Genomic DNA, 12,340 nt, shown 5'->3' on the forward strand with positions numbered 1-12,340 from the left:
GATACTGAATTGACATCACAATATGCCATTGTGCCACAGTGAAATAACATCACTGCGTGCCTCTGTGACACAGGGAAATGACATCACTATGAGCATACAGTATGTGACACAGATAAAAGGACATCACGGTCTACTTCTACCCCTACCAAAGAACTACATCAACATATGATTCTGTGACACAGGGAAATTACATACCATTACATCACAATGTATACATGCAATACAAAGATGACATCACTATGCGTCTTCGTGACACAGATGAGACAGAAAAAGATATCACCATCAACAAACAATCTAGTTTGATAATCAAACATTTATTTCAATATTTAGACATAGTCAACTCCATAGAATAGTGAAATACAGAGTGTATTTAGAATGTGGAATACAGAGTATGTCTGGTGGTATCATTATACACAATGATTGGAATTCGACCCTCTAAATAAGAACGACTTCTGACTGAGGCTTCTGTTTCGCTAGCCACAAAGCTATCTGCCAATCACCACATCTGTTCTGAATGTGCACTGGCCAACGTTTGCAGATGTATAATAAAGCCAACTGACAGTTCGACCATAGAAATAGAATGACTAGATTATTATAAATTCCATTTCTATGCTCTCAACTCTGTACAAATGCATCCTCAGTCTATTAAACATCAAAACATCTTCTTCTGCCAAACATGATTTTATTTCTGTAGATATGCTTTCCTAACAACATTGTCTGCATGGCAAAGTTACAAATATTGTATTTACAGTGATATAAATAATTCAGAGTTAATCAATTGGTTGATTGATTGATCAATAGAGTAGGTATAAATCAAGGTACCAGCCAGAACTTTCAAAAGGTGTCATATACAAAAAGATAAGCCTTTAGATACAGTAGATATCAAAATGACCATGCAGATATGACCACAGTTTAAAGCCATCATGAAAGTATACAGGCAAATATGAAACATTTTCCCCTTAAGCTGTCACCTCCAATATACCCTTTGAGACATAAAAAATATGTAGAATATTTATATAATATCAATTCAGTGTCACTGAAAAGAAAAACACACAAAAAAGAAAAAAAAGAAAACGTGATTATCGACGGACATTTTTAACAATATCTTCATTTAATACATCTTACGTTCATATTATTGTGTACAGACACAAACAAACTGAATTACATTCCTTATCTTGGCAATCCAAATGCGACCGACATATCATGACCACTGTAAAACAAAAAACTAAATGATACTGTGGTAGATATCTCATGTTACTTCATGAGTAGATAGTGTTCTATACGCATAACACTCATGTCAGGGGTCTCAAACTGGCGGCCCACGGACCACAAACGTATTTCATGCGGTCGGACCTTGATTTAACCTTGTTGAAAGAGAACGTGGTCCCCGGCGAAATGGCTTTGAGACCCCTGCTGTATATGTGCAGTAAGCTCTTGGCACAGTTTTGTAAAGGTATCAGCCTACTATAATATACGTACTATACACGCCCTACGTACATTTATAGATTGCTGAATGGTTCTACCTTAATACACAACAAACTGGATATAAATCATTGATTATTTGTCCTTGAACAATTGTCTTGTTCAGTGGCAGCATGTCACACACATATAGATCAGGTGTGATAGTTACAGTGCCACTAACCAGTGTTAGTGAAAGTAACGTTATTTTTTCACTTCTGTACTTTAGATCTAGGTTGTAATAGTTGTGTTTTTAATATTCACTTTTATTTATATCCGTTTTGACATTTTTATTTGAAATTCGGCTTAGTTTCAGTTCGTTTTCCGACCTGATTCGTTTTGATTTAGTTTTGAGTTGTATAAAAATATTTATATTTTGTTTTGATATTATTTAGTGCTGGATTCAATCCGTATCGCCAGAGTGTCGCCGAAGATCTGCATTAAAATGTAAAGGTAATTTCCGATTGAGCCGACATATGCAACGTTTACAGTGAATGCAGTCACCGCGCCCGCGGGGAACGTTGCCTTAAATTGTCAATCACGCTGTATAGCGGATCTTCAGCGCTATGGATTTAATAGAGCCCTTAGTTTCAGTTTTAGTGTTAGGGACAGACAGCATGCATGGGAGGCTTGGAGCCATTTGTGTTGCATAGTTTTTTGGGGGTGTTTTTTGGGATGTCGTCTTCTTGCAACTGGGAGGCAGTTATACATAAGGTGACTTTTAAGGTCATAGGTTAGTTTTAAATTATTAAATAAAATTATTAGAAATTATTAAATCAATCTCAATGTAAAAAAAGCAATAGCGAAAGATCTGGAATAGCAAAACATATGGTGATAGGAAACTTTCTCTAGAGTATGTTTACACCAGTGCTTTTTACATTTAGTAGTACTGTACATGTAAGAAGAATCAAATTACCTAGACTATTTTTAGCTAGTGATAGCTAGTGATAGCTAGTGATAGTGTTCGAAGATTATGACTCTGATCCTTTTTCTAAAATATTTTATGAGTTGGAGAACACATCAGGAGGGACCTCAGACCACTCCTCCATACAGAATCCTTCCAGATCCTTGATATTTTGTCTGTGCTTATGGACTGCTTCTTTCTGGATTTTGATGTGTGCTTGGGGTAATTGTCTTGCTAGAAGATCCACTTGTGGCCAAGTTTCAGCATCCAGGCAGAGACAACCAGGCTTTTGGCTAAATGATGCCATGATGCCGTTGACCTTAACAAGAGTCGCAGGACCAGTGAAAGCAAAATAGCCCCATTACATCAAAGATCCACCACCATTTCACTTTTATGTGAGTCATTTTCTATTAAGGTATCTTTACTTTTACTCAAGTATGACTACTGGGTACTTTTTTCATCACTGCAAAATTGTTTTTCTCCAAGTTGTCGGAATTCCACGTGAGTCCACTTAAACATTACGGCTATTCGATCAAATACGCCTCACACAGCAAATTAGCAATTCAAATGTGTTTTGACCAAATTTGACAGCTGCATACAAAGAAATCCCCACTTCCTCTGCTTCTGCCTGTTTTTTTCTCCGCATGGGCAGATTTTGGGGTAGAGTCAAGCCTCTCGCTTCGCCTCTTCCTCTCTGTAGCGATTCACAAACTAGGCCTATTTGAAACGTCGCCATCTCCTGGACGCATTTACCCACCAGATTCAAAAGCTTGAAAACCGCATTTAACAAACATTTGTTTGTAAAAAAATAAAAAATATAAAACTGGACATAATTCATTACACTTTATTTTAGTTAGTTTTGGAGTCAAAGATAATAGTTTCAGTATAGTTTTAGTTTTTCAAACAGGTTTGTTAATAATTTTGTTTTACTAAATTGTTTTTTCATGATTAGTTTTAGTTTCAGTTTTAGTTTACTATAATAAACTTGCTTTTGACCGATTATGACTCACTTGTTTACTATTCCTCTTGTGGGAGGGAGAGGGATGGTATTGGCATTACACAACCTCGTCTCTCAAGACTTGTTTATACCTGGCGCTAACATGCGTTCTTTGTGCTGATCTTGCCCACACTCTGATTGTGCCCACATTTTCAGAAATGTATCTAATGTGGTATTAAAATGTCTCATAGGCTGCATTTACACAGGTAGCCCAGTTCTGATCTTTGTTTCACAAATTGGTCTTTTGACAAATCAGATCACCTCTGAAAAATATCCGATGTGAAAAGCCTAATCCGTCCACTGTGTCTGCATTGATTTCCAGATTTCCTGGTTCCTCCCTGTATGTAAATTATTTGACTGCTATTCTTTCAAAATAATATTTATTTATTTTAAGACACATATTGACATAAATCAATGGTGCCATCTGTCAATGATTTTAAAGGGCGAGATAACGATGATTTAAAATTGTTGAACTGTCCACATCTGTCTATACTTGTGTGCCTGACTACCTATGTGTACCTGACTACCTCCGGATGTGGGCTGAAAGATATGATCACAATCCAATCACAATGCACAGTCAGAATGTGAACAAGATCAAGAAAGGACGCATGTTAGAACTAGGTATAAACAGGGCTTCAGTCATGACTCGTACACTGTACATTATAGCCCAAGGGAGACTAATGTATGATTTCATTTAATCTAACAGTACAACCAAAGTCCACAGCACAGGCTTGGCTGTCACATTGTCCAATCTGGAAAATCAACCGGATAATTAGACCAATTTGTGTGCGCATAGCAATGGGTTGGGAAGAGAAGCCTCTCCCGAGAGTGGTTTCCTTTCTATGGCACTCATCAATAGATACATTTACTTGAAAATGAATTGAGCGCAAAGTGAGTAGCATTCACAACATGTACAGCAGTTATAGATTTTAGTTGGATATATGAGCTGATAGGAAAAAGGGTACTTTATCAAAATGTTTATCAAAACCCACAAATACTTATTAGTATACTTATTTTAAAAGGCAACAAAGGACACAAAGACCTTCTTGAAATTCCCATCTTTAAGAAATGTTTTTTTTAAATTAAGGCTCCTAGTAAGCAATTATCTTACATAGTTAACCCACTGCCCCTACTATTCAATTATCTTACATAGTTAACCCACTGCCCCTACTATTCAATTATCTTACATAGTTAACCCACTGCCCCTACTATTCAATTATCTTACATAGTTAACCCACTGCCCCTACTATTCAATTATCTTACATAGTTAACCCACTGCCCCTACTATTCAATTATCTTACATAGTTAACCCACTGCCCCTACTATTCAATTATCTTACATAGTTAACCCACTGCCCCTACTATTCAATTATCTTACATAGTTAACCCACTGCCCCTACTATTCAATTATCTTACATAGTTAACCCACTGCCCCTACTATTCAATTATCTTACATAGTTAACCCACTGCCCCTACTAATCAATTATCTTACATAGTTAACCCACTGCCCCTACTATTCAATTATCTTACATAGTTAACCCACTGCCCCTACTATTCAATTATCTTACATAGTTAACCCACTGCCCCTACTAATCAATTATCTTACATAGTTAACCCACTGCCCCTACTAATCAATTATCTTACACACTGTATCCACTGCCCCTGTTCGTCTATTAATATACAGTATTTGCCACCGTATACCACTGTGAGCTAAAAAAAAAAAGAAGCATGACATACTGGTTTCCAGAAATCCCGGTTGTAAGAATCCCAGCGTCTGGAGGAAATTCACTCACGACTTCTGAAACACCTGGGGATTTTGGGAGAGTTACTGGGATTTCTAACCCCGGTGATAACATTTGGTGATTTCTCAAAACATCGCTCTTTTATAAATCATCTGCCAAATCAATGCATATCCTGCTAAAGTTCCAAAAACAACAACTTGAATAAACACATCTCTGGTAAAATAGACTATCAATAATTAGCAAAAAGCAAATGAGGACATGTGAATATTGCTGGCAGCACAATCAGAGTACTATAAATATGTACAGTACATAGCAAAAAAATAGAAACATTTATTTTCACAATTGTCAGAGTACTATATGTATGAAAGTTGTATTATGAAAAGCACCTCTAGAGTTGCTATGCATTTACTATGCAGTTGCTATGCAGTGCAACACACTATGACAGTCACATTACACAGGGATATTAATATGCTGAGAAAGAGAACAGATCGTCAATGGAAAAAGCCTACAAAACATCATGTCTATCAACTTTGGGTGTGTTCATAAAATTCACTCTGGCTATCTACTCAGATTTCAGAGCACTCTCGTCTGAGTGTGCCAGAGAGCAGAATAACTGATGAATGTACGAACGCTCAACAGCTGTTGAAAATGGCCAGTATCAGTAAACATAGGCAAAAAAAAGCATTAGTAAATTGTTGGCAGCAGCACAGTTACAGTCACCAACGCTCTGGATAACATAAACAGCCTAACCAGCTCTGCTAGGGTGAGTAAAATGGTCAGACTGAGCTGTTCTCTCATTCATGTCTGGAAGTAGCTAGCGAGCTAGCTAACTTTAGCCAGTTAGGTTGGGTGATTGACTGCCGTTGACTGTCAACTCTACTCCTCGGCCAGAGCGTCCAGTGTGCGCCCTGAGCGCTCCGAGAGTGAAACGCTCTGAATGTACAAACAGACAATCTGACAACCCTCTGGCACTCCGGAGAGAATTTCCGAACGCACCCTTAATAAACAACTTGCACGGTTTATTGCCATCGAAGGCTCTTGCCGGGTGATAACAAAATAGTATCAAATTCCTAGTTCAAACCACTATAGCCACTATATAAAAAGAGTTAAGAAGTTGTGCTTCTCAAATGGATCAAAGTTAATGTAATGAAAGGAGGCTTGAAAAGTGTGCGCAAAATGACCTTGTGGCGATTATCCAGCGTCTCCTGCATTCTTAAAGGAATTATTGTGCCTGCTATAGTTTCATTTTCTCAAAGAACACACACCAATAAAGGTAGCCCCGGTCCTATCAAACAAGGTCTAACAGTAAAACAACTGCGAAAAATGAAGAATGATCAGATTATTGAGTAATGGAGAAACCCCTATGTACTGTACAGTGGCCTTCCTGGACCAGACACACTAAGATAGCTCTAATGAACTATATGACCATTGGACAATTTATCCAGCCCAGCAAACTCCACTGAATCCATGACGGGTTTGATAATATACAGCCGTTTATGAGCTGAATGTTCTCATTGGTCTTGTTGTGGGATCCAGACTAGATCCAGTGTAGAAGGCCACTCATGGGGGGGGGGGGCAGATAGGACCACCACATGGGCAGTAAGGGGGAATGGTAAGAATAAGTGCTGACTGTGCAGCTGTTCACTCCCTATATGCCAGACCCAGGGTGGGGGGCGGTGTGGGGGGAGGCCCCTTTGAAATAGTTCCTGGAGTTGTCCGGACTTGGACCTCTATCCGGGAGCAGGATGATTTTGCCCTTCCTCCGCAGGGTGGACTCCCGACTGGAGGCAATGGAAAGGGTCTCGGAGGCGGCCTCGCTGCCCTCTCCACTTAGTCCCTCCACAGGGGTCACACGGATGGTGGTGATGCCCTGGTGGGGGTGGTGGTGGTGGTGGTGGTAGTGTGGGTGGTGCACGTAGGGGTGACCTCCTCCCCCACCGCCACGCTCGCTGCCAGTGTCCGTACCCGTCTGACTCATCCTCCCGTCGATGGAGCCGTAGCCGTCCTTGAGTGAGTCGCAGCTCTCCGAGTCGCGGTTGAGGTCGTTGAGCTCAAAGGACTGGCGGATGCTACCCCGTTGCTCCTGCGGCTTCCACCTCCAGGAGCCACTGCCGTCCGGAGGCTTGATCACAGGCTTGTTTTCCGGGTGGGCCTCCACCCTTACGATGCCCTGGCCGGGCTCCTGGTCCGTCAGGGCCTTGTAATGGATGGAGCCTGTGCAGCTGACCACACTACCGTCCTCAGAGCTCTTGGGGCTGCCGTGCTGGAGCAGACCCTGCTGCTTGGACACGGTGATGACCTGCATGATGCGCGGCTGGTTAGTTAGGCTGTTAGTCCTGCACAGGGCGCCCTCTTTGGCCACTTTCAGCCACTTGGAGCGCGCCGAGCCTCCGCCGCCAGGGATCCCACCGCCGACATAGCTATCCTCTCTGTCCTCGTCATCCTCATCCTCCCTGGTGGAGGTGCTGCTGTTGTGCTCCTGGGTCTCCTCTGGGATGTGGACCAGCTGGGAGGAGCCTGGCCGGGACTGGATGGAGACGCGGGCCCCCGCGGCCAGGCCGCTGCTGCCCCCATTGTGGGGGAGGTGGTTGGACAGCGGCATGATGCTAGCTGCTAGCTTCATGTACTGGGCGGGGATGTGGCCCTGAGCACGGAGCTCCGCCTCCAGGCCCATGGCGGACGGCTCAGAGCTGCACCTCAGCTCCATGGTCCTCTGGGGCGAGGAGGAGGATGTTGAATGGTGGCGACCCACCACCACCCCACTGTCCATCACCTGCAGTGAGAACTTGCGGTTCTCGTTCTTGCTCTTCCACTGCGACAGCAGCTGCTTGGAGCGCGTGGAGTCCATGGAGGCGTGGATGCTCGCGTGGCGGCGTGGGACCCGGTGCTCTTCGGGGAGCGAGCCGCCGTGCGACCTGGGTAACGTGCTACTGTTAAAGGTCACCAGGCTGTCCTGTTTACACAGCGTGCTTGACGAGGTGATGCACTCCACATCAGCACTGGCCCTCTTCAGGTTGTTCAGGGAGCTGGACTCGCGGCAGGAGGGGACCCGGGTCAGGAGGGTCGCGGGACGGGCGGCGGTGAGGCTATCGGTGGTGCTGATGCTGTTCAGGCTGTTCATGCTGTTGAGGCTGTTGGGCTGCAGGTGGCGCCCTGCGCTCTGGCTGACGTTGGGCACGGTGTTGCTCCTGGGGGGCTCGCGGAGCGGGGGAGGCTGGGGCTGCTGTCTGGACGTGTCCCGAGTAGGCTGGAAGTTACCCACTGCATACAGACCCTGAAGGGAGGACAGACCATGACAGCATTCTTTATAGGTTGAACTACCATCCTGAGCTACCTCTACCTACCTATCTATACCTAATATATCTGTATCTACCTATAACTGTCTAAAATAGTCTTAGGCGTCTGTAGACAGACATTAGTACACAATCAAGCATCATTCAGTGAACATATCTAAGACAAAAAGACATTAAAAAAAAACCAAGCAAGGGCAAAGAGCCATTCGTTCAACATGAGGTCTGCACGATTGTGTCAGTGGATTTGGTGTGTCACTGGTCATGTGACATGTCTTAGTCACTGAGTCATAGATAATGCAGCAGCCAACTGTATTACTGTTGTGGTAAATTGTCAGTGGCACGATCATAGCCACATCATAGCCTCAAGCACTTCTGATCTAATATTCCTCAATGTGAGGATATTGTGTGGGTGGGTGTAGGTGGTGTGACATGAATGTTTGTGGGATGTGCATGTCTGTTATTTATACATGTCCATGATCCAGTACCATGAAAATCCAATATTTTGCCGCATATTGCTGAAAAGGATTTGAGCAAATGCACAGTATTGTACAGTATCTTTACCAATCGTAATCATGTTATGTATTTCTGATGCTGCACATTAAGCTAATTCAATGCACATTTCATTTTGGTGACATAACCATTACCATGTAGCCTAATTATAGCCAACCGTATTTGAATAATGTTGAAACATTGACACCCTCATACAACAGCATGAATCATATTGCTCAAAACTAGTGCATCCTGCTCTGTTCAGCATGCCGGTAATTGGATTTCTGGAACCCCATTTACAAAAGCACCACAGACTCAACAAACAAGCTAGCAAAACATGCCACTATTCATTACATCCATCAATCGACAGACAGACAGTTGCACCTTTTCCTAGAGGCTCCACTCTTAGAAAAAAAATGGTTCCAAAAGGGTTCTTTGGCTGTCCCCATAGGAGAACCTTTTGGTTCTAGGTAGAACTCTTTTTATTTCAAGTTAGAACTCTTTTGGGTTCAATGTATTACCCTCAGTGGAAAGAGCTCTACATAGAAGACAAAAGGGTTCTACCTGGAAACAAAACCTGGAACCTAAAATAGTTCTTCAAAGGTTTCTCCTATGAGGAACAGTCGAAGACCTGTTTTAGGTTCTAGATAGCACCTTATTTTTTCTAAAATGCCAGAAGGGGATGAGAGGCTAGCTATATCAGAGGTGTGCTCTAGTATTAGAAAGAATGGATTCAATGAGATGAATCTTCAGATCAGTGTTCTTCAATCCTGGTCCAGGTCGACCCACCGGGTATGCAGGCTTTTGTTCCATCATGATACTTACACACCTAATTCAACTAAATCAATTTGGCATGTTATTTCATTTACAAGGTGAATGAGGTGTGTTACAACATGGACTGGAACAAAAACCTGCACCTCTTGTCGGTCTCCAGGACCAAGACTAAAGAGCCTGGAGTGTCCGAAATGACACATTATTCCCTATATAGTGCACTTCTTTTGTCCAGAAAAAGTAGTGCACTTTATAGGGGATATGGTTCTCTTCCATACGCAGACCCAGATCTACAGTCGTCGAGTGTCACCAGTTAGTCTCCCCGGACCAAGACCTAGAAGATCAGTGATCAACTAGAGATCTACTAGAGCATCTCACCAGGTAGACGGCGATCCCGCCTCCGATGAGGAAGCCACAGTAGACGTCGATGGCGTGGTTCTTGAACTGGATGATGCGGGTCAGGCCACAGATGATGCCACCCATAATGAAGGTGAAGACCAGCAGGGGCTTCAGCAGCTTGGAGGAGTCCGTCAGTGTAGCGTTGAAGTACATCTGGAGGAGAGAGGAGACTCAGTGTGCCATTACTCAGGCATCCATATTAGGAAGTCGCCAACTGGCAACTGTGGAAGTTTTGTCGGAAAACTCACCATACTTACATTCTAAATAGTAGGCATTTTGGGTATGCGAAAAGATAAACTTTTAAAGTATATGCATTTAAATGCCAGGATGTCATACTCATTTCGGTTCATTATCTAGTAGAATTGTCTGCACACTATAGAGGAAGAGGATCGTCTTTTCAGATCCACGTGCGATTGACAACAGCTGATAATCAGAATATGGGACTTGCTCTACAAAAATGAATGAATGACCAGTAACAAGCGCGATTGCACATTCGATGATGCCTTCACAGTATAGATGTATTATATAGTATGCTGTTATATGTTGCATACTGCATTCAGTTTTACCAAACAGTATGTTCTAAATAGTATGTAGTATGAGTATGTAGTATGTAGTATGCCGTTTTAGTAAGTAGTAGGCAAGACAGATTTCGGCCACAGCCAGGGAGTTTTGTCTGACAACTGGCGAGTTCCTACTATGGATGCCGTACAGCTAATAATTCAGCTATTGTCTATACAGTTATCTACAGTTATCTATTTACCATATATCCAGTTGCATTATGGATTCGACAAATTGTTCTTGTTTGTAGAGAGGACTGAAATCAATACACTATAAAATAGCTGTTTAATTGTTAGCAGAGGTGCCTTGTCGAAACTTGATTTGCATTACGACTGCGTTCCAATTCAACCATTCCAAGGAATATGTATGTTTTTGTGGACCTTATCAGAGACTGTCCAAACCGAAATAGAGTAACATGGAAAACATTTGTAGAGTAAGACACATGGTCATCATCCAGTGGATGAGGACCAGTTAGACTAGACTGCTGTGTGGCAGTAGGCTGAGGAGAAGGATGTGTGTGTGTGTGTGTGTGTGTGTGTGTGTGTGTGTGTGTGTGTGTGTGTGTGTGTGTGTGTGTGTGTGTGTGTGTGTGTGTGTGTGTGTGTGTGTGTGTGTGTGTGTGTGTGTGTGTGTGTGTGTGTGTGTGTGTGTGTGTGTGTGTGTGTGTGTGTGTGTGTGTGCATGTAGCTGGATTACTTACAGAGACGTAGACAGCAGCGAAGGCGGCCAGAGTGGCATGCTGCGAGGGAAAGGACTTCCTGGAACGACAGGAGAGGGAGACGGTCATTTTTTATCTTCCGCTTGAGAGACGGTGAGACGGACTGAAGGGAGATCCACCGTGAAGGGCGCAACCCGTGATCGATTTGCCACAGCAATGAGTTGGTTATATTTGCCCCACAAATCCCTGACCATATTTTGAGCAGTTTGAGCATAAGCATTGCGAGTTATTGTCACATCCCTAGCCTGCACTAGCTTGCCACCGAGGAATAAAGTCAACAAACAGCTGTTAATTCACTTTATTAAAAATGACGGACAATCAGACTTCAGGAGCAGCACATACCTACTGTGCTGTAGCCGTCATTCATCTATGGTCCTCCTCCAGACTCACTTGCCTATTAAAGTATTCCATAGCCTACATCATTTATACAATACAAAAACAGCACCCTCAAAGGACTTAAAACATATGCTAATCCTAAGAAAATCAACCATGTTTAATCTGACAACTGAGGGACCTTCTAACATGGATTACAAAGGGGCCTATCTCCGTGCAGATGTGCACAGGCCTACTTCCCTTCCTGAGAGGCTGGACAGAACAGAATACACACAGTACAGATTCCGCATATTGAGTAAACAGAAACTGACAGCCTTGGTAAGAGCTGAAAATGATAGCTGTGAAATACTCAGTTGCATGGTCTGTGTGTGGGTTCAGGCAGATCTGCCACACATTCCCTGTTTCATAAGTGCACCGGGATGAACCGAGTGGGCTGTAGGAACAGCATCTCCGGTTCTCCTTGCTCTCTTCTTATTTCTGTACCGGCAGACCGTAGCTAGGACAGCTACATTGTACAGTGAGTCAGACACAGTATTTATTAAGTTAAGCCAGCAACTTGGTGGAGAGTGGAGACATTAAAATAAAGAAGATTCACCCATTTTTTATGTTATATTGTATTTGTGCTTCTCTGAGCGATGTTCTATCAATTCCCAGGGTCAGTTCATGTTTTCATGTGTAT

At 42.8% G+C, this 12,340-nt stretch overlaps 1 protein-coding gene across 1 annotated transcript in view; it reads right to left on the reverse strand.

Annotated features, from left to right (window-relative positions):
- Positions 1-293: 293 nt before the first annotated feature.
- LOC124010165 (phospholipid phosphatase-related protein type 4-like) overlaps positions 294-12,340 on the reverse strand; it is a 33,461-nt gene continuing 21,414 nt past the window's right edge. Inside the window, exons 5-7 of the mRNA XM_046322549.1 lie at positions 11,311-11,368; positions 10,032-10,205; positions 294-8,374 (exon numbers count right to left, since the gene is read on the reverse strand). Of these exons, the coding sequence (XP_046178505.1) occupies positions 6,749-8,374; positions 10,032-10,205; positions 11,311-11,368 (1,858 nt within the window). The 3' untranslated portion in view covers positions 294-6,748. The remainder of the gene's footprint in view (positions 8,375-10,031; positions 10,206-11,310; positions 11,369-12,340) is intronic.

This window comes from Oncorhynchus gorbuscha, linkage group LG22 (genome assembly GCF_021184085.1).
Source record: "Oncorhynchus gorbuscha isolate QuinsamMale2020 ecotype Even-year linkage group LG22, OgorEven_v1.0, whole genome shotgun sequence".
Classification (NCBI taxonomy): Eukaryota; Metazoa; Chordata; class Actinopteri; order Salmoniformes; family Salmonidae; genus Oncorhynchus; species Oncorhynchus gorbuscha.